At 32.9% G+C, this 22,614-nt stretch overlaps 1 protein-coding gene across 1 annotated transcript in view; it reads left to right on the top strand.

Annotated features, from left to right (window-relative positions):
- Positions 1-22,614, top strand: part of LOC143223961 (uncharacterized) — a 36,585-nt gene that overhangs the window by 6,520 nt on the left and 7,451 nt on the right. Inside the window, exons 5-12 of the mRNA XM_076452429.1 lie at positions 2,651-2,761; positions 3,894-3,945; positions 4,155-4,349; positions 5,970-6,123; positions 11,605-11,705; positions 14,571-14,665; positions 16,916-17,073; positions 17,300-17,373. Coding sequence (XP_076308544.1) covers positions 2,651-2,761; positions 3,894-3,945; positions 4,155-4,349; positions 5,970-6,123; positions 11,605-11,705; positions 14,571-14,665; positions 16,916-17,073; positions 17,300-17,373 — 940 coding nt within the window. The remainder of the gene's footprint in view (positions 1-2,650; positions 2,762-3,893; positions 3,946-4,154; positions 4,350-5,969; positions 6,124-11,604; positions 11,706-14,570; positions 14,666-16,915; positions 17,074-17,299; positions 17,374-22,614) is intronic.

Raw genomic sequence — 22,614 nt, 5'->3', positions numbered from 1 at the left:
CATGATGAATGTGATAAAAATGTGAGGCTATAGGTTGTAATATCGACTCGTCTGTTTATTTCTACAAAATGCAAGTTGAGCAAGTTATGTAAATAAACTAATTTTGATTCATGTCATGATGAATGTGATAAAAAGTAATTTGAATCTACCCTTACTCAGAGACTTTCCATGTATAATGAAATATGCTACACGTAACAATAAAAATGAGAATAATGAAGAAAGTTATGTCAGCACCAGTTTATATTGTTGATTTTGATTAACAGAAAATAAATAGTTATTATTCTTTGAATAAAAATAGGATACTACTTGTTCATGAAAACAATTTAAACTCTTTATAAATTGTAGGTCAAGTAATGAACCAACATAACCAGAAACAGTTAATTCTCAAAAACCTTATGTTAAAGTTCAACAGTAATAAATTAACTGTTAAAGCTTATGATGACATTTAAAAGTAATGGTTAACTTTTTGAGGAGCTTATGTTAGAATTCAACAACACTGTAAAAGTTGTGGTCACATTTTCATATGGGAAAACATTTCAAAATATGAATATACCAACCAATACCATATCAAGTTTTCATGAAACATCTAAGATTGTATTTGCAGCCTATTCTTCATCTCTGAAAAGTTTCACAGCAGACATTAATAACTAAAAGTATTGGATAATGTGGGAGGACGTGTTTCTGGAAGTGATTTGTGGTCAAATAGTCCTCTTTATTCTGATAAATTTGGTTTTTATGTGGTGATGGATTTAAAAAGTAATAAAATCATTGACAACAAATTAATAGAAATTGGAAAACACATTGGAGAACGTGAAAGAAATATTATTAGTTTCATGTCTACAAAGACAAGGAAATACTTCAAAACTATCATCACAATTTGACCGCAGTGTTGCCAAAGAATGAGAAAAAATGTAAACACCTACCTTTATTAGTGTGCATTATTCACTCCAGATGTAAATGGAGATTGATAATGGCAGAGTGGGTCTCAATAATCAATCATATAGAAAATATTCATGATGGACATGGGAGATCTTTATCAAATTTGAAAATCGTCTATTAAGTGGAGAAGTGTAGAAACATTTTTTGGATGCAGCCATGTACAAAAGCTTCTGAAATTATTAGTAATCTATTAAGTCAGAAAAATTCAAAGGAAGCATTAAAGTGTTTAAGTTTTCATACTTTTGAACTTGAATCCTGCAATGATGTCATCAATCATTTTGCTTCATAACAAATTGTATTTTCTTAAGATGGCACTGACCATTAAAACTGAGCTAATTTGTATGTTAAGGAAACATTGTTAAACTTCTTATAATCTTCAAGTTGACCACAATACAAAAGTATGAAGTTGTATTCTCTGAAATTACACTTTCAGCCAGATATGTCATATGTATAATTAATGTGGTAGGGATAAAGAAACACATAACGTAAATTGTTTGAACACCATAACTTTACCTAGGAATGATAAAAATGGGAAATAATTTCTCTGAAATTACACTTTCAGCCAGATATGTCATGTGTATAATTAATGTGGTAGGGATAAAGAAACACATAACGTAAATTGTTTGAACACCATAACTTTACCTAGGAATGATAAAAATGGGAAAATTGATACACATGCTATTTGCAAGCATCCTCATAGCTTGAGTTAAAAACTTTGCAAATTTTCAGCAAAGACAAAAAATGAGTTATTTATTTAGAAAAGGGGCTAAACTTTGGATTTGAGTTAAATCTGAAAAAATTGATATTTGAAATATTGGGTTGGATTTTAAGGGTTGGTGCTACTTTAAGTTCTTTCATGCAGGTTACTGTTGGCTGTATCATTTGTATTACAATGTGAATAGAAGCAGGTCCTAAGCAAAAAACAATGTTTGACACCATACAACATTGTACTGCTTTCCAAAGTACAAGTAGGTTTTTGTTTTTCAGTCTGAAAGTTATGTTAGAGTATATATGATAAATATATCTTCACATCAAATATTTCCAAGTTAATTATTACTTATATTGCTATCAGCTTAGATTCTATGAAGATGGATATAAGTTGTAAAATGCGTAACACAATATTTATATTCTTTGGATAACAATATTAAACCATAGGTCTCTATGTACATGTGAATTTTACAAACATTATCAAAAGCACTAAAGCAATGATTTCAATTCTTATCAGTCATAATTATTCAGTTGTTGATTTCGACTTTTAGCATCCCAAAACTTCAACCTGTGGTTAAATTAACCTCAGTGACAGTAGCATCAGTTTCAAATTCAACATGACTACTGTAATCCACCAAATTAAATTGTAAAGCTGAATTTTGGAACACTCAGTAGAATAAATACTTTTTATTTCTACCTTTATACCTTTAGCTATCTATTATACTCAATTCCACTCTAAATAATCACTGTTTAAACATTTGTTAGGATCCAAGACTATATAAGCAATTATTCACAGTGTGTCATCAATTCAACTTCTGGAATTCTGATAAATAAGAGTGATAAAGGTACAGAAAACAATATATATTGTCTTTATTTGAAATCAAATTAATACTTCATCATTAAGGTTTTCTGGTGATTGACTTGTATTTTCACAGTACATTATATTTATAAGCTGTTGCATAAAGATGTTTATATTTGTTTCCTTTTTACTTATTGTGTATAGACTCGAATATACCTGGGAAAATTAGAAGATGGATTAGAAGGCAAATTATTTGCATGTGTATTTGGTTGCTGTGATACTGTAGTAATTGTGGTAACAGACAGAATCTGCAAGGTATAGCCACTATTCTGTTTTTTGTTTTACATTTAAAAATGTTGGATTAAAAATAAATTATAATTATTTATTTATAGTTAAGTATAGCATTTTTGTTTTAAGAACATAAAATATGTTAAGTAAACAAAATGGTAATACACGTTCACTTCAGTGTAAAATGTAATGGAAAGATAGAGAACATGTAGGTTTATTGAAATGTTAAGACTATTTTCAATACCTAGATTTTTTTTTTAATATACATACATGGTGTAAACTTTCTTAGATTAATAATTCACACTATGATAAATTGAGTTTAATTAAAGTAAAAAGGAGAAACAAGAATTAAGGGTAAGAATATTTGTTAACATGCTTACTTGACGTATGGAATTCCACAGCCACTGGCTGAAATCCATCGTCTCATAACTTACATTATATATCATATTTATTTCACAAACTGAATTCCAGGTTTTTTGTTTTTTAAGTTTAAAATACATTGAAATAAAAGATATTGTTTGCCCTGAAGATGTAAGTCAGTAAATAGTACCTTTGAAATTTTGTTCTAACACATTTAGGCTGATAAACAACTCCCAAAGTGAAGTTTTGTTAGCCCATATCTAATATTAACACTAAAGAGGAATTGAAATATCATAGTGATGATGGTTATCTCAAGTGTATTGCATAGTTAATGTAGTAAAGAAACCCATTTTTATAGCTTATCAAATTATAAAAATGTATTTTAATGAGCTAATTAACATTTTGTGCAACTGAAATAAAAATAACAGAGGTGTTGTATACAGTAAAGAATGACCATCAGGGTGGAATTCCAAACTTTTATTATTATACATGTGTAATCCCAAAAGAGAACCATTCCTGCTATGCAATCACTTCAAGCAATTGGATTATATATATAATACTTCTAATAAGTATGTATGTCAAGTTAAATACCTGGTTTTCTTTTACTTTGATGTATGTGGATTTCAATACTAATTAATGTCTTACCTCCTCCAGAAGATACAATTCTATATGCACTAAAATTGTACAGAGTAATAAATCGTTTAAGTAAGACTAGAATTTTGGTAGTGACGACTTTATTCATTTGAGTTGCTGTGATCAAATACATAACTTTTTTTTTTTTTGGAATCTGTATGTATAGGTGTGGGACTGGAGGACAGGTTGTATTTTGAGTCAGATGGCTTTAGATGGAGGTGAGTTATTGAAAAGAATGAAAATATATTTAGATTTAGTGACCATAGAGTGTTATGTGACAATCATGCTTTTCTCATGTTTGTGGAAACATGATACATGTTTCTCAACATGTTATTTCATTTTCTCTTTGTCTGTATTTTAATAACAAAATTAAATTTATCAAGCATATATCTATTACAATTTATTTCAGTGTCTTATTCCTGTATAGGTAGCCTCTCCTACGTAGTTGGAGATGAAGAAGGACAGCATTTCATTAGCGGCTCAACTAATGGAATTTTGAATGTGTATCAATATGATAAAGAATTTGCTTCTTTCAAGCATGGTCTAGTTTTAGATTTATGGAAATTGACACGGGAACATCAGAGAAAGAAACTGTCATTTATGTGTGGTGGAAAACCATTATGTGAGTGCATTAACTTTATTTTATATATATAAAAAAAGTCCTTTAAAGAATATAGTGACTGCTTTTTTAAACTTACTTAAAAATTATCTGTTCTTGAGGGTGTGAAATTTCAGGGTATTCACATTCCTATGGGAAACTAGTTTTTTCATAGGTATGTAAAATTTAAGCTTGGTGAGAAGCAGTCTTTAAAGACATTATTGATACAGTACTGAAGAAGTAAAGCATTTTATTGACTTTTATTTATTGATAGAAAACTTTAATAGTTTCAGTAATTTTCTGTTGATGCTTTTCATTAAATGGGTTCTTTCTGATAATATTAAATATATAGATAAGAGGTTGCTACTACAGCATGCAGTCTACAAAGATATCTGCATTATAGAATTCAGTCTACACAGATATTGTAATCAATCATCATTTTAACTTTCCTTTATTTGCAATTGGTGCCATTTTTTATGAATAACAATTTTAAATTAAGAAAATACAAAATACCATTACATAATGTTTTGAGGACAAATATAATCAAAGGAAATAAATCCCAACAATCATAACTAGCATAGTTGTAATCTAAATTTAAGGTACTCTTTTGGAATACACAGCATACTAAGTTATTATTATTTACTGAAGAAAAATATGAAAACATATTAATTATTTAGCAAGAAATTTTGTTTTAGTGAATCATCAAAACAGTGATGATGATAATAATATCTTTGTAACAGTGATGATGATAATAATATCTTTGTAACCTACACACCATAGTAGCATCAGTAAGATTCAGGTTAATTTGGATTTTAAATATAATTTCATATTCTGAGAATACTAATCATACATTAGAGAATTCACATTAAGTATGTAAGATATTAAGCGTAATCTCATGTAGCAGATTACAGATTCAAAATTTATAGGTAACTGTAAACTTTAATTGAGATTAAATCAGCTGTTTTAATTATTAATTTTTCTAATGCTTGCATAATCGGGTAGTGTATCATGTGTCCAATGTCTGAATTTAGCATGACATACATAACTGTAAATTTTAACTGAGACTGAATCATCTGGTTCAATTATTAATCTCTTTAATGCTTGCATAATCGAGTAGTGCATCCAATGTCTGAACTTAGCATGACATAATATAGCTAATACATATACTACAAGTATGTATCTTAATGAAGCATAACACTTTCATTGCTTATTTTTCCATGTTTTAGAATATCAGATAAAAATTAATGTACATATCTAGAGGCTAAACAATATTTATTATTGTGATGCAGAAACATTTGAGAATGAAATTCAAATGGTAGCTCTTAATACTTTATGATATTGATTTTTCTCACTCTGTTTTTGTGGTCAGCTTATTCAAGCTACATTGTTATTAGTATGTATAAAAGTAGCTTATTGGTTCTGATCAAACCATTTTTATATGTACAGCAACACGTAAGGATGTGATATTAAAAAGATTCAAATTACATAAAAGAACAAAACTTGTAAAGATAAGACATAACAGTGGATAAGTTAAACAAGAGACAAATTGAGGAAAACTTGGTCATGTTTATTTCTTGCTTTTTGTTCCAGTTGGAATAAGTTGTTTGAAATAATGTAATTTTTATTTTTTGGCTGATGGTATAGGTAGTATTAAGCCACAGGAGAGAGGAGAAGTTATAGAAGGTCATGTTGAAGCTGGAGGTTGTGGAGGAGAATCCACAAATTGTGTTCTAGCTCTTCATTGGATAATCAAACAGCAAAGTGAGATGTTAAATGGCTGTCAATCTCAAATTAATTAGTAAGTAACAGTACTTCATAATATTAACACTTCTATAAAATGACTGAACACGTGTCCTCTGTATTCATTTAAAGTCTGTATAGATTTAATACATGTAAGTTTCAATATAGTGTGTATGTCTTCACAAAATTTGGCAATCTTTCAGTTAATAAGTCTTTCACATACAAAAATCATTTTTTAGTAAAGTATTTTTAATAAACTAAAATAAACATTTGTCCATGAATATATTTAGTATTTGCTTTCAATAGTCTGTATGTAAAGTAATTTTCATGTTGAGATTATATTTTGTCCTTGTTTTATAATTCTCGAATTTCTTTTGTGTAATCTCTAAAACCTCCTAAATACATTCCAAACAATTTTCTTTTCAAGTGAAACATTATATTTTATCTGTTATTTTATCTTATCTATTTCTATACAAGATCAGTCAATTTGACCGACCTTGTAACTAAAATATAGACTCCCAAACTCTCAAAGTTTTTAAAATTTCTTACTATACAAAAAAAAAACTTTGCAGTTCATCTGAATTTAGTTGTTAACATTCTTACCCCCTTGTTAATTTGTAGGTTTTCTTCAATTCCAATCATTTGGGCCCAGCCTTGTCATCTTTTTTTTCAGGATATGGAACAAATAGGGTGTTCTGTCTTTTGGTGATGTGGGCTTTCTTGAGAACTCTCATATGCATTGCTTTCAGTGGAACTTCTCAAGTCTCATGGAATACCTTTTTACCCTTTAATTTCTCAGAGCTGATCTGGCTTGGTGACTAGAAGGACTCAATACATTGTGGGGGGGTTCCACTATCTCTACATCATCTATTCACAGACACATCTTAAGAGGGTTGGGGTGCTTACCTCGATACTTGGAAGATTTCTGGTCTCTTGTCAATCAAGGAGTATTCTTTTTATATCAAAATTCTCAAACTTCAGTCAGTTCATTGAGCTTTGTCATACCTTTTTTCTCTCTTGCATAGGAGTGTGGTTATGATACACTTTGACAACTCCACAGTAATTACTTGTCACAAAGCAAGATGGTAACAAATCTAGGACTTTGTGCTTTAAGACCTTAGATCTCTTTTTTTTTTTTCTGGATCCACATTTCTCACATGGCGGTCTTAGCTTGCTATGTTCATGGTACCCTGAATCTGGTTGTAAATAATGCATCTCAAACCAACAAGATTCTCCCCATGGAGTGGTCCCTCAATCAACAGGTCTTTTGTTGGGTGTGTTCTTAGCTGGGAACACCTCATATTGATTCTTTCACCACCCACTGGAACATTAAACTTTTTTTCCTTTTGGTCTCCTTTTCCACAACTGCTAGTTCTTGGAGGGGACACATTCAGTCAAGATTGGAGAGGTTATCACATCTGTGCTTACCCTCCTATTTGGCTTCTCTACAGAGTTCTGTCCCAATTCCAAACTACTTAGGTTTGATTTTAGTTGTGACTGTATTATTTGGCATAACTGTGGTTCTATCTGCTCAGACTTGTACAACTTCCCTCCCCTTACTTCTCTATCTTGTTCTGTATTCCATTAGTCTTGGTTGGATATTGTTCATACAGACATGACACTCCAACTTCATGCATGGCTTTTATTAGGTCCATTGCCTAATAATCCCAGGAATTTACTTCCTGTGTTGTATCTTTTCATTCCTAATCTGTCATACTTTTTCCCATGTTCACTTACCAAGGATTAAGGTCTACCTTCTACTCTTTTATCTGTTTTGAAGTGGCTTCCATCATTCATTTTCTCACTTTTAAGTTCTTCACCTTGTTACTTGACAAAGGCTTGTCTGGTTTGACCATATCTATGTATTGGATGGTCTTGTGAAACACTTTCCAAGTTTCATGAGGTTTTCTCTTTCCTGTTATTTCTTTTCTCTTCTGCTCCTTTTGAGTCATGCTTCCTCCATGTTTCTTTAATTGACTGATGGGGATCTCAGTGTGGTCCTTTATTCTCTTTTCTGTCCTCCCTTTAAACTTTTACACATGTGTTCCATGTACCATCTCTCCTTCAAGACCTATTTCCCTCTCTTTGCTTGCAGACAGTGTCTGGCAAATACTTTACATGGCGTAAAGTATGTTGACACCCTTTCTAATGGGTTTGGCTATTTCAGCCACAATAATTGCTAACAGGTGCATAAAATCAAGCAAACAGCCATGAAATCTTCATAGACAAACACTGGAAGTAGAATTGGTTCTACTGAAGGCTAAGTGACTTTCAGTGTGGCACTTTGCAGTTGTCACTATGCATTCAGGCAGATAGCATTCTCCTGGCATGCACCAAATCCAGGTTTGTCAAATTTCTGCCCCTATCAACTGTAAGTGCTGTTACTGTGAAGTGGAAACGTCTAGTCTAGGAGCAACAACAGTTCAGCCATGAAGTGGTAGGCCACACAAGCTCACAGAACAGGACCTCTGATGGCTGAAGCGCATAACTCGTAAAAATCATCTATCCACAGATGCAACACTCACTACCAAGTTCCAAACTGCCTTTGGAAGCAACATCAGCACAAGAACTGTTTTTTGGGGAGCTTTATGAAATGGGTTTCCATGGCCAAGCAGCCACATGCAAGCCTAAGATCACCATGTATAACACTAAGCATTGGTTGGAGTGATGTAATTCACACTGCTACTGGACTCTGGAGCAGTGCAAATGCGTTTTCTTGAGTGATAAATCAAGCTTCATTACCTGGTAGTTTGGTGAATGAATCTGTGTTTGGCAGATGCTAGGAGAACGCTACTTGCCTGAATTCATAGTGCCAACTATAAAGTTTTGTGGAGGAGGAATAATGGCGTGGAGCTGTTTTTTTCATGGTTTTGGCTAGGCTCTTTAGTTCCACTGAAGGGAAATCTTAATGCTACAGCATTCAATGAAATTCTAGAGAACTGAGTACTTCTAATTTTGTAGCAACAGTTTGGGGAAGGCCCTTATTTGTTTCAGAATGACAATGTCCCCGTTCACAAAGTGGGGTCCATATAGACATGGTTTGCTGAAGTTTATGTGGAAGAACATGACTGGCCTACACAGATCCTTGATTTCAACCCCATCAAACATCATTCACATCTATTTTCGAACCTTTCCTCTCCCATCTGTGATCTTATTCCAGTCTTGATTGTCCACTTTACTACTTGGCGTTATATGGCATGTACTGCTTTCTTTTTTGGCTTCACATTCCTGACTTTTTTATTCTCTGAAAGTTTTATTTTTCTGTGATCTATCCCCTGCCATAATAAATGGTTGAGTTCATCAATTTGTTCAGTTGGTATATTTGGACTTATTGATGAAAGGTTGTGTTTTCCATGACATTTCTTCAAATAGTTCACTTCACCAGGTCTTTGGCTACACGATTTCACTATCTTTAGAGGAGGTGGTTCAGGCCAGAATGTGAAGTGACATTCATGAATTGTTAATGGTGTTAACAATTCAGGTTCATTAAGGAACCTGCATCTTTGTTCCTTAATATTTAGATCATCTAGCTGTGCCTTTCTGAGGTGGATATTGTCTCTTTCCCATGGCAGTTCTTCACATGCTCATTCACCATTGATTAGGGTAAGTCTTAAAGTATTATCACTTCCTTTTATTTTCAGCAACCCTTGTTTGTACCACTTATAATATGTCACTCTGTGGTGGGTATTGCCTGGTCATGTATGTTTTGCCTCAAACCCACGATAATTACTGATTGTATATGATGCTCATGTTAAAGGTAGGAAGGATGTTTCTACTGATGGCAAATGCAGTGATTCATATGTTTCTAGATATCAGTAACTTTTGTTTTCAGTGGTGGACCATCAGTCATGGATTTAATGGGCAAAGCATAAGAAGATTTCTGCCCATTGCTGTTAACCTTTCCATTGAATAAATCAGGTGTCTGCTTTTCAAAACAATAAATCTTGGACACCCATTGCACTTTCGACAGTGCTACATTCCTCCAGACTCCCCACTGCATTAGTTCCTTTTATTTTCCAGTGGAGCATGTGAGCCCTTACCGTTTTCCAGTCACAGGGATGGTGGACCATGGAGGTTTCCTCATGAGTGAGCTTAGAAGCTTATCATACATTCTTATAATTATACACTCAGTGATAACAGGGCAAAGGTGGTTTCCCTCCTTGTATTCCCACCAGAAGTGTTTTCCAAGTGAATAGCTGTTAGAGCAGGTTCAGCCTGTGCAAGATCCTCTTTATAGTACTGGGTTTTTGATGACTCTGCCCTGTTTTTGTAGTTATATGCAGTAAAGACTCATTAATTCTGGTTGCAGGATCTTCTTTCTTTGCTACTGTGGTTGAGTTTGGGGGACTTTGTCTGCTTCATAATACTGGCAACAGGATGTATGCACACTGTTCATACAGTTAAGTGAATGCTCTTTGTCCTCCTCACAATTCCAGATTCAAGATGTCTCTTCCCTGAATTAATGGTTAAGCGATTGGGATTTCTGATCATAATACTGGCCACAGATATTACCCTGTCCATGTAGTTGAACTGAAGCAACACAAGGACTTGTAATGCTAGGTTAATTTTTTGTACTTCTTGCACCAACAATGATTTTGGAAGTTTGTCCAGTTTAAGCAGAAAGGTAACTTTCTCTTCATAGTTCTGGTTGTTTGGTGTGTGACAATCTGTTCATTTATGGTTGTGGTTGATGAGTATATGTAACATGCCCTAACAGCTATGTTTATGTTACAGTATATTTTTGAATCCTCAGCTTTCTAATGCTGAGAATGAATTATGGAATCTCATCTGTTTGGTTGAGGTAATGTAAGTACATAGCTAATTCAATTTATATTTTACTATGGGTTGCACCTCTCAGAACAAATTGCACTTGTGTACATACTTTTCTTTGCACATATCAGAATCATTTCATACCTCATAGAGTAATTACATGACATTTACATGTTCAAAAATGGTGTTAAATTAATGGAGTATATAGAGTAGTTCTGTGATTGCAAAAGTGTTTTAGCAATGCTTAGAGGACATAAAGAAGATTGAGATAAGTGTGTGAATGGAGATAAGTACCTATTGAAAATACATCTTCAGTGTAAGGAAATGTTAAATAGGCTGAAAATATGGTTTATTGATGGTTTTTGAACCCTGTAAAGATTACAATGCATCATATAGTTAGAATTCTCTGCTATTATTAGAAAGAAGTACTTGAAGTTACACTCATTCAGGAGAAAGTATATGCTTTAGTGATGTGTAAAGTGCAACTTATGGACAGTTAATGTTAAGAAATGTCTGACATTGATGACAGAAAAATATTACGTAGAGTACCTCATGAGACACTTAATCCTATATGGTTTTTCTGATTTGTTTGCCAGTGGTAGACTGAGAAATTACATGACAATCCTAATAATGTGGTTGTTTATTGTACATACGTACTCTAATTATGGTTAGTATTAAGACCAGTATAGTTTGTAATTAAATATAAACCCCTTTCTACTATAGTACTGTTCTTACTAATCTTTTAAATATTTGTACTCATTATTTTCAGCTTGGAAAGAGATGACTATCTTGTTGCTGTAGCAACCAATACAAGTCTACTTGTAGTGGATCTAAAAAGCCATGAACTACTTGGGTTTTTTGACTTAAGAGGTAAATATTAAGTTTCCTTTTTTTTAATTTTCATTTGGAGAGTAGAAGTATTTCAGTTTTTCCCTTATGTAGATTAAACATATACATAGAAAATGAAGATGTGAATATTTTGGATTTGTGTAAGTTTGTTTCTTATTTTCAGCTCAGTTTATTTTCAAAATTGGTGCCAGAAACTCAATTTCTATTCACTTGATATTTTATTTTACAACTTCTGTACTTGTAATGACTGTTTCTTTAAGCTAAGATTGTTGAAGTATTTAATTTGGTAGTTCTTTTCCCATTATAAAAACTCCTACAGATAATTTGAAGCTATAGGTACCTTAGAGTGAACTTCACTTCAGCTGTACATAATTTCTGAAAGGATTACAGAAAAAAATATATAGATAAGATATAATGATATAACTACTATCTAATTATATTGGTTTTAGTGATATATATGGTACTTTATTGTAAAATGTCTTTCAACAAATTGGACTAGTAGTAAATGATGTTGTTAGTTTTTACCAGGATTGAATTTTACTAATAAGCACGTGTGAAACCTGGCATTTATGTCAAGGTGTGATGAGTAATAGCATAGTATCAAATTATGTTACACAATGGATTTTATTTTGATATGAATTGAAAATTGGCCCCAAATATCTAATTGAGATTCAAAAATATTCAATAGTTGTCATGATATATGTTTGAAGTGTCAGTATTTTGGATATAGTTTTATTTCATAAATGTTACTTCTCTGCACCACAAAGAGTTATTATTTCATGCTTATTACCTACCTAGATGATTTTCTAAGTAATAACAAAAAAGTAACTGTTTTCTATGTATTTTACAAAAACAAATCACCACAACATTAGCTTTGTGTTTTAACCTTCTTGACCCACATGTCACAAGGTTTTAGTGTCTTACATTCAAATTTTATTATACTACATTTTGTTTTTATTATACCAATTAGAAAAGCATAAAATTCTAGCTAGTAATCTGTATTTTAATAGCCTTTAAGTTTTAAGTTCCTAATTCTTCAAGACAATATTTAAAAAAATCCTGAATTACTTCTAATGTGACACATGTAACATAATTTGTCTGGGCATCTTGTTTCTCTATGTTTTCCATCACCTTTTGAAAGAGTAAGAAAACTAAATGTAAATTACTTACTATATACTTTTACTGCACAAACAAACCACAGTTTTTTATAGCCTTTAATTTTAGTTGTTGGAGGTATATCAAATAGAACATCATACCCCCTCCTACATTACATATAACCTATAGAAAGACAAGGTTTTCATCTATCAAACTGTATTGTTGTTGTTGTTTTGAATTAAGCACAAAGCTACACAATGAGCTATCTGTGCTCTGCCCACCATGGGTATCAAAACCCGGTTTTTAGCATTGTAAGTCTTCAGACATACCGCTGAGTCACTGGAGGGCAACTGTATTGTATAATGTTGTTTCGGAATGTCAATTTCACTGTTAGTACAAACATTGTTTCCACGGGAGAGATAATGATTAGTTTGAATGAATTTGTAACGGCTCTTGTTGCCTATTTAGAAAGCCCGGAAAATTTTGAGAGTCGGGGAAAATTATCTACTTTTTGTGTGGTATTAGTCTATGTTTTTTGGTGCATAATTTAATTAAATAAAAGTTATTTAGTGTAATACTGCCATTACTACAAAAAAGGTAGGTTTAAATATCTTTGATAATTGATAGCAAGAAAAAAAGGAGATTGGGAATGTACTTTATTTCTTGGTTTTCATGTTTATTCTTTATTATTATAAAAGTAACAAAATGTAAAATTAGAGATCTTTTAGGTTTTTAAGATTAGATTACATAAAATAAATAATAATATAATAAAAGCATTCTGCAGCAATTTCTCAAATTCCAATCAACATCACAAAAAATTTTACATGAACTCTCTAGTCTTCTGATAATTCCCTATAATTTTTGGGCCATGCCATATCAACAAAACTTTATATATAGTGTTAAATATTGTTTTTATCAAGTTTTATTTGAGCACTATTAAATTTATTTCTTTTAGCATATACTGGTATTAGGTGTTAGCTCCTTAGTAGCTTCTTTCTCTACAGATAAGATACTGCATGGGGAACGATGACAGTTATTTTAGACCATAAATTTGATCAGTATGTTCATTCAAGCAGATATCTTATGACATGTTCTTGGTAAAATTATATGGGAATTCTGTAGAAAAGGTATTTTCACCCTGGCTCATTCAGTCGTCAACAGGGATCAGTGAAGTATTACCATAGTTCTGAAATTTACATTATGTAATGATATATAAGAATAAGCTCCATAGAATGACAAAATATTCTATTGCCATAACACTTTTGCACAATATTTGTAGGTTCAGTGCTAGGAATCTTCTATGATAGGAAAACCGCCTGGTGTGTTTTCTTTCAATGATGTATGATTCTTTATTCTGAAAGCCTCGGCATATAGATCAAAATGCTACCAATAGGAAACTCATCAGGTATTTTCTGTGCATGGAAGATGTCTCAAACATTACCTCAATCTACACAAAAAGAAATCTTATAACAAATAATATATGCTTAGTTTGTGAACGTTAAATTACACTTCTTATTAGTATATAAAAATAATAAAGGAAATAGTATCTAGTAGAGAATTAAATGGAATATAAAGCATTCTAAATTCATCAATTTAGAAAAAAACTGACATAACATGCATTTGGGAGGATTATTGAAAGAAAGTGGCCTCCCCAAGTTTTAAGAACATTGTAAAAAGCAGCTTTTAACCTTTTCGTTGAATGTTTTTTATCATCTTGTATTTTGATTAATATTAATATATTTATTTAAGGAACTTTGCTTTTTTATGAAATTAATTTGTGTACTGGTATAGAGCAGCTACCTGTTTCTGATCCTTCATGTGCTTCATGGACTGTTGGTTTAATAAAGACTGCTGCTCTGTCTGTAGAAAGGAAAGAAAACATTACGGTATGGTTACTTTAAAATGTTAGATATCTTCATTTGATTATTACATTAACAACGCAAAATGCATTTCTGTTTAATTAGATTAGTATAATAATATCTGTGTACCACATGGAAATTAAGAGCTTGAACAAGCATGAGTGCCAAGAGACCATGTTGTATATATGTTTCTCAGTTTTTTATGATACCTTTAAATAGTTGCCACTTTTAATATATCTAGTTGAAATTCACTTATTTTACTAACCCTCTGGATAGGGGTAGGTGAAAATGCAAATGTCATGACTTTTTGACAGAAATATATGTACAATATAACTATTTTATTACCACATAACTGGAGTACATGTCAGATGGATGGAAGCTGTATAAATTTTTCATTAATGAAAGGTTATCTTATAACATGAAAAGTTGTTTTCTTTGTATGTAATTGTAAAAAATTGCTCATAAAAACAACAAAATACCACAAATTTGCACTTATCTGTGCATAGACCCAACAAATTTTCTTGCAAAATTTGGTGATGATCTATCAACAAGGGACAAAGTATCAGTAAAAAAAAAAAAACTCATAAAAACCACAATAGTAAAACTAAAAGTTAATATGTATCTGTCTCCCCATGGACCTGGTGAAGATCCTTCCACAGGGATTGAGGTTGTGGTAAGAAATGCCCATAAAAATTGCAACAGTGAAAATTTGTGTGTACCACCCCATAGATCCAATGAACTTCTTCACCAAGTTTGTTGAATATCCATTTACAAGAAGTAAAGTTAGTAGTAAAATATGCAGCATATAAAACAATATAACAAAGTTGTTATTGCTAAGTTTAGCTCAGCCAGCATTTTTAGCCTAGTTAGAAAGACTGTTAAATTATAATGATTAGACATTGTATGCTTTATGTATGTTATTGTTTTGTGAATACTTGAAGTAAATAAAAATACAGTAAAAAGAACAGAGAAAATATAAAATGTTATGGAATGAAGACTCAATATACATTTAGAAAGTTCTAGTCATTATGCAAATGAAATTTTAAAATTATAAAATTAAAGAAATAATTTTTAATCACATTGCACCTTGGCTAGTTGGAGCATGTGTAAGATTCTGACTCCATAACGCAAACAAATGTTTAGTAAAAATACTTAATTGATATCTGATTTTTTTGTGTATAAAAGAATTTTATTGTTTACTGAAAGCTAATCAAGATATTCATTACTTATTTTGGAAAAATATTTATCTTATGGAAATAATTTGAACTTAAGAACTACTTTGTATGGACTTGTGATTTAAAACTCAGTAATATAAAGTTACAATGATTTTATTCAGCTTTACACAAACAGTGCATCTTTTGTAATAAGCCAAAAGTTGTGTTTTTTAAGGCATATATTAGGAGGCTCAGTCAAGCTTTGTTAGAAATCAGCTTCAGTTCAACAATCAACCAATGAGATTAATTAAGATATCTTAGTTTTCCCATAGATATAATTGTGTATGTACATATCTGTGTGTGTGTGTGATTGTGGCATCAAATTTGTTTGTTCAATCACATACATGATATTAGTGTAATACTTCATTATATATTGTATATTAATAGTGATTATTTATAATAGCATCTGTTACAGAATTCAGTACCTGTAATATGGAGTTGTGTTTTAAGGGTTTTAATGTTGCTATTCATCACAATATTTTTTTATTTAATGTTTTAATGCCTTTCTAAATCGTCTGCCAACACTGTTAAAACAGGTGGTGATTATTTCATATTTTCTGTGCAACAGCAAAGATTTCAATTAATAGATGCTGCAATGTAAAAATGAGAAGAAAACACTGCTTACAAATGTATAAAATTAGTAATAAATGATCATGACACTTGGAAAACATGTCTATAAAAGTAAATAAATATACCTTATATACCAGTGCACTTTTATTTATTTTATATCATTTTTTCATTAACTCTATTGTTGTTGGAAATGCTAAGCACCAATTTTCAATTTATATTTTTGTAGAACATTTTATCAGATAATAAATTATTTCCAGGCTTGCATGATATTTTGCTGTTTGAAAGTATTCAAATTTGTTAAATGTGGTATGCTTTTAATGCATGATTTTAATGGTTTAACTGCATTTTCAGAGAAGTACTATCATATATTTTCATTTAAACTGGATGGTACTTTCATTATATACAGCTTTTTTTTAGTGTATCTTTTGTAGTCTTTCTGGAAGTGAACCTTGTTACACTATTCAAATTAAGTTTACATTTTTTTATGTTCTAGGTCTGTGCTATCTTGGTTCCTTTATTAGGAGAAGAACTTTGGGTAGTTAAAATGGATTTACAGCTTGGTCATCAAGAGTATTTGAACAACATGTTTAGTTCATTAGAGTTGAAAGATTCTGAGGCTGTAAATGAAGAAGAGTTATCATTTCTTTCATGGTAAATGTGTTTATTCAAAATAAAATTGGTACATGTTTTCAATGAGTTATTAGTACACAGTAGGCTTGGTGCTGTTATAGAATCTGAAGCTTTGTTAATGATTTTAATGAATAAGTTTAACTGTCTGTATCAATATTTTTCCAGTCATGATTCTAGTACCTTGCACATGAAATGTCTGTTTAATGTATGATGCTATTTGATTGTTGAACTTTTCCAACATTTACAGTAAACCACCAGGTTCAAGTTCTCTTCTAAGATTAGAACTAAAGATAAAATGTTCGAGGAAGTCACAGAAACGTAGTAAGTCTTATTTGCTTTTTTACAAACTTCTTTTAAATCATGATATAATATTTTGTGATATTACAGTGATTATGTTATTGACCAATTTTATCATATTTTAACTAGCAACTCGTGTAATAGACTCCATATTATATACTAACTTTTATTTCATGTTATATTAACACATTGTATGGTTTAACTTAAACATTATCATTAACCCTCAAACAGTAGGAATGTCGTAGGTAACAGCATCATTTGATATTTTTGTAATGCTAGGTCTATCTCTAGATAGAGTACAAGGCAAAAGTGTTAGGACAAAGTAAAAAAATTAAATTTCAGGCTATTTTCAAAGAAAGACAGAAGGTAAATCCAAAGTGAAACATCAAAATTTTATTAATCTTCATAAATAGTATGACAGAAATTTAGTGAAAATGAATGAATTCAGCATACAGTTAATATTTTGTGTGCTCACATTAAGTTTAGGTAACTGCTGACAGTCTTTCAGGCATTATTAAAACATATTTAATCAAAGTGTTCTTTGGGATTTTACTCCAAATATCTCTAATATGTTTCCATAAACTTGTCAAGTTTATGATCTATCAAATCTCAAATGTGATAAATTGAGTTGAGGTTGGGGCTCTGTGTTTGACACTGTGTCATTTAAATTACTTCAACAGTTTCTTTCTCAGCTGAGTAATTTTAGCATACACTGAATGAGTGTTTATGGCAATTATCTTCTTGGTTGTAGAATTCTTTACCAATAATATGCAAACCACTGAGTATACCATGATGAATCAGTATCTGATGATGCTTGTGCAAGTGGCCCAGCATAGCCAGGTGGTTAAAGTACTTGACTCGTAATCTGAGGGTCGCAGGTTCGAATCCCTGTCATACCAAACATGCTCACCTTTTCAGCTGTGGGGGGCATTATAATGTGATGATCAATCCCACTATTCATTGATAAAAGAGTAGCCCAAGAGTTGGCAGTGGGTGGTGATGATTAGCTGCCTTCCCTCTAGTTTTACACTGCAAAATTAGGGACAGCTAGTGCAACTTAGCCCTTGTGTAACTTTGTGAGAAATTCAAAAACAAACAAACTTATGCTAGTCCATTATTCCATTTATTTTTTAAATATCTCCTGTCACTTCAGCAGATAAACATCCCCAAACCATCACACTATCTCCTCCGTGCTTCATGGTAGGCGTGCTTTGAATAAGATATTTTAAACTTGGACTCAACTATCTATAACAACCTTTATCAATAATTAACAATCTAGTTTTTGTACCTTTTTAGCAAATTATAGTCTGTAGACAATATTTGAAGATTGAAATAAACGTTTTTTGACTACTACACAAACAAATACACCACTCCAATTGAGGTTTCCTAATACTGTAGATCTGGACACTTTTATCATTTGATACATGATCATTTATCTCATATTTGAAATCAGTGGCAGTCTTCCTTCCGTCCTGAAGGCTGCATAAACGAAGATACTTAACATTTGTATCATTAAGTTTAAGTGTTTTGCCTCCACTTTTACTATTTTCAAATTTACTGGTCCTGGTCTCACAACCTATAGTGTACTTGACAGTGTTTGGGGAACATTTCAAGTCTGCAGCAATTTGTCTGATCTTTTAACAGTTTCCTACACCTTTTGGGCCATGGCATGGCAACAAAATGTAATATATAGTTTTAAACACTGTTTTTATGAAGGTATATTTGTGGAGTCCTATTAAATTAATTTCTTCTAGCATATACTGCTATGATATGCTATCTCCTTGCTAGCTTTGTTCTATACTGTTAAAAATCTGCAAGGAGTACCATGATAGTTTTCAAACCATAAATTTAATTGTTACATTCATTCAAGCAGAACCCTTATGACATGCCCCTTGTAGAAATATCTGGGTATTGTGATACAGCACTTCCCTCTGCTGACAAGATTAGTTTTTCCCTTTTTTATGCTGCCCTTTATATACGTATGTTTTTTGTAATGCATCCCACAGGCCTTCCACACACACACATCCTTCCTATTGGAATAAGAAATTTCAACATGCCTGTGATGCAAATCAACATGTCATTTTTCTACCAGTAGCAGAGCACCACCATCATGTGACATATGTGACTTCCTTTATGCACCACTGTCAAAACATCACTTCTTATTTAGCAGTGTTTGAGTTAAGATGAATTTCTGCCACAGAGTGGCCTTACCTTAATTTAATCTTCATTTGAAAGCACTTATATACCAATGTTTTGTTACCAAATCTTTATCTTGTTTGTTCAATGTTAAGCATTAATTCTGAAGTTTATGCTGCCACTTTGGATCCATCTCATTTGTCTGATGCCAAATTCCAGGCTGTAGATGTATGCAACTCACCAGGGGGATTTATTGGCATTTATTTATGAGGAGATTTAGTGCTATGTGGGACAATTTTTGTCTCCTCTTGTTACCCCTTTTCCTCCTGAGTCTTTTAATACTGGTTATACTGATGAAGATCTTGGTCTTTTGTCCATCCTGCCTTGCATAGTTTACTGTATTTTCCTGTACCCTGCCTAAGTATTCTGTTCAGCTCTTGTTGTCTTTTCAGATTTTATTTATCAGGTGTACGATGTTTTCCTGTTGCTTCTATTTTTTTCTGATTCAAGTCCTCCCCTTTAACATAATTCTACCTCCAAACCTTACTCAGTTTTCCCCTGTCCCCTGATATTAGGGTTCATGCTGAGCACTTTGCTTCTCATTAGCACACCTCATTCTCCATGGGTTTTGGTTCAGTCTGCCCTCTCTTATCATAGAGTAGACTGTCCTTATATGGAATAACAGGTGTTTGGTTTGGATCTGCCTCTTTGGAGGTTAGGTTCTGAATCTTCTAGTTATCTAACAGGTGCCCTGTATTTCCATCTTCATTTTACCATAATGACTATTGTGATGCTTTTTCTTTATTTACTGTCTGAGGCTCTTCATCGGAACATTGAGGAGTTTTCTGGAGGCATCCTCTTCCTCCTAACTTCCACGTTGGCTTGTTTATCCAAACTTGAACTCAACATACCACCAACTCCTGTCTCTCTTGCTTGTTTCTTGTTTCCATGATGCCACCTAACTATTAACTATCTAAGGAATTTAGGTCTGGTGAAAGCTTGTCTGATTGCCTTTATTCATTGGTGGAGCTCTTTCATATCTGATATTTGGGTTCACAGAGTATTTTCAGGTTTCATCATGCATGTTTTTTACTCCTCCCTTATCCAACATGCCTGTTTCCTTTACTCCTCTTTAGGATCACTTATTGTGCCAGTGTCTTTTCAAGTTGGTAGACCTCAACAACAGGCTATTCAACCTACCCTAGGTAGTTCAGGAATGGGTAGGTGCTACTCCCATCTGTTTGTGATTCCTAAAAAGATCAGGGACTGTAGACCAGTCATTGATCTGTTCCATCCCAATCATTTCTCTCACTTCTTACGATTCATCATAAAATCCTACCTTGCTCTTTGGTGGGTTTTCCTCTTAGTCTTTGGATGACCAAGATGGATGTCTTCTATGCTTATCTGCCTATTCCCATCTCAGAGCATTCTTGTCCATATTTTGGGTTTGTTCATTATGGGGTGGTGTACCAATATTGAGCCCTACCATTCAAGATGGCTTTGGCACCCTCTGTCTTTTGTCGGGTGGTGCAAACCATCACATAACATCTTCATGCTTTGGGGTCATGCTTTCATGGCTTCTTCTCACTCATTCTGAACAGGATTCAGTCTTTCATACTTGTAAGCTCCTTCTCAGAGCTGCTTGGGTAAGTTGGTTGATAAATTGGGTAAGCCCTTCTTTCATCCTTCCCAGTACCTTGTTGATATAGGTGTTATCTTCAACACTCCTCATAGTTAGACCCAACCTTCTCCTCTCTGGCTTTGTTCTTTGAATTGGCCATTCAGATGCCTTGTCTGTTCCATCACTTTCTGCTCATTAGGCTCTACTGCCTTTTGGGATGTGGTCTTTGATGACTCTTTTCATACCCTTCAGTCAGGTTCATATGTGGTCCCTTCAGTGGGTCCTTCACAACGAATGGAACCTTGTTCAGATTCTTCTCCTCACCCTTCCTTCCTATATTATGGATGATCTCTGATGGTAGTTGGAAAATGCTAATATCTCAGCAAGTATCCTACTTTTTCCTCTGCAGCCAGATTTACATCTGTTCATGATTACATCCCTACAAGGCTGGGGTGCATGGGTTCATCACCTAGTGGCTTCAGGTCAATGGTCTGTGGAGGGAAGTTCTCTTTACATCAATGTCCTTGAACTCCTTGCTGTTTATCAGGCTTTGGATATTTTTTCCCCTTTCTCCAGGTTTTGGTTATTCATGATCCACTTTAACAGTTCAACAGTGGTAGCTCATATCAGTCACCATTGGGAGACCTGATAATGATCCCTGTGTTTTCTCACCTTGGATCTTCTCTTCTGGGCTCACAACCATCGCAATTATTTGATAGCATGTTAAGTACTGTGTGCTTTCAACTTTGTGATGGATCATCTTCTTGACCACACCAGGTTTACCTGATGGGTCCCTTCATCACCTGTTTTTTGATGGCTTTGCAACCAGTGTGGTATCACTTATATTGATGCATTTTCTACATCCCTCAATAACCAGTTACCATTTGTGTTTGTTCCCTGTTTTCAATCCTTAAGCTTTAGCTATAGATGCCTTCAGCTAGGATTAGTCGAACAAGTTCCTTTACATTTATCCTCCTATCCAGTTACTTCATTGGGTAGTCTCTCATTCACATCATTCCATGCAATGTTCTTTAGATTACTCCTTACTAAATCATGGTTTTCTCACTTACTCCAGTTACAGTCTCTTTCACCTTATCCTCATACCTTCTTTATCAACCTCAGTTGCTGGTTCTGCATTCCGCATTTCACTTCTTCCATTTTTAAGCCTAGCTTTTGCCCAGTCCCTTGGGAGGAGATAAAGTTTCTCACCTTAGGTGGCATTTTGCTTAGCTCATTCTCTTTGTCCTTCATCTGTGGTTGTATATCAGTGGAAATGTAATGCTCTTTGCATTAGTCTTCTCAATATCAGGCAGTTGTATCCCATAGTTTTAATTTTTCTTGTTACTGCATGGACTTCCTTTCAGTTGTCCTCTGCTTTTGAACCATTCTTTATGAATATGTCCCCCAAGGTGAAACCTTTAGAGCATATGTCTTCCATTTTTATTCAAAAGGGTTTAGAGGGGTTTGCTGGCTCCCTAAAGTCAGTAAGGAATTATGCTATGGAGACA

This window comes from Tachypleus tridentatus, chromosome 8 (genome assembly GCF_004210375.1).
Source record: "Tachypleus tridentatus isolate NWPU-2018 chromosome 8, ASM421037v1, whole genome shotgun sequence".
NCBI classification, from domain to species: domain Eukaryota; kingdom Metazoa; phylum Arthropoda; class Merostomata; order Xiphosura; family Limulidae; genus Tachypleus; species Tachypleus tridentatus.
This window is presented reverse-complemented; position numbering and strand designations above follow the sequence as displayed.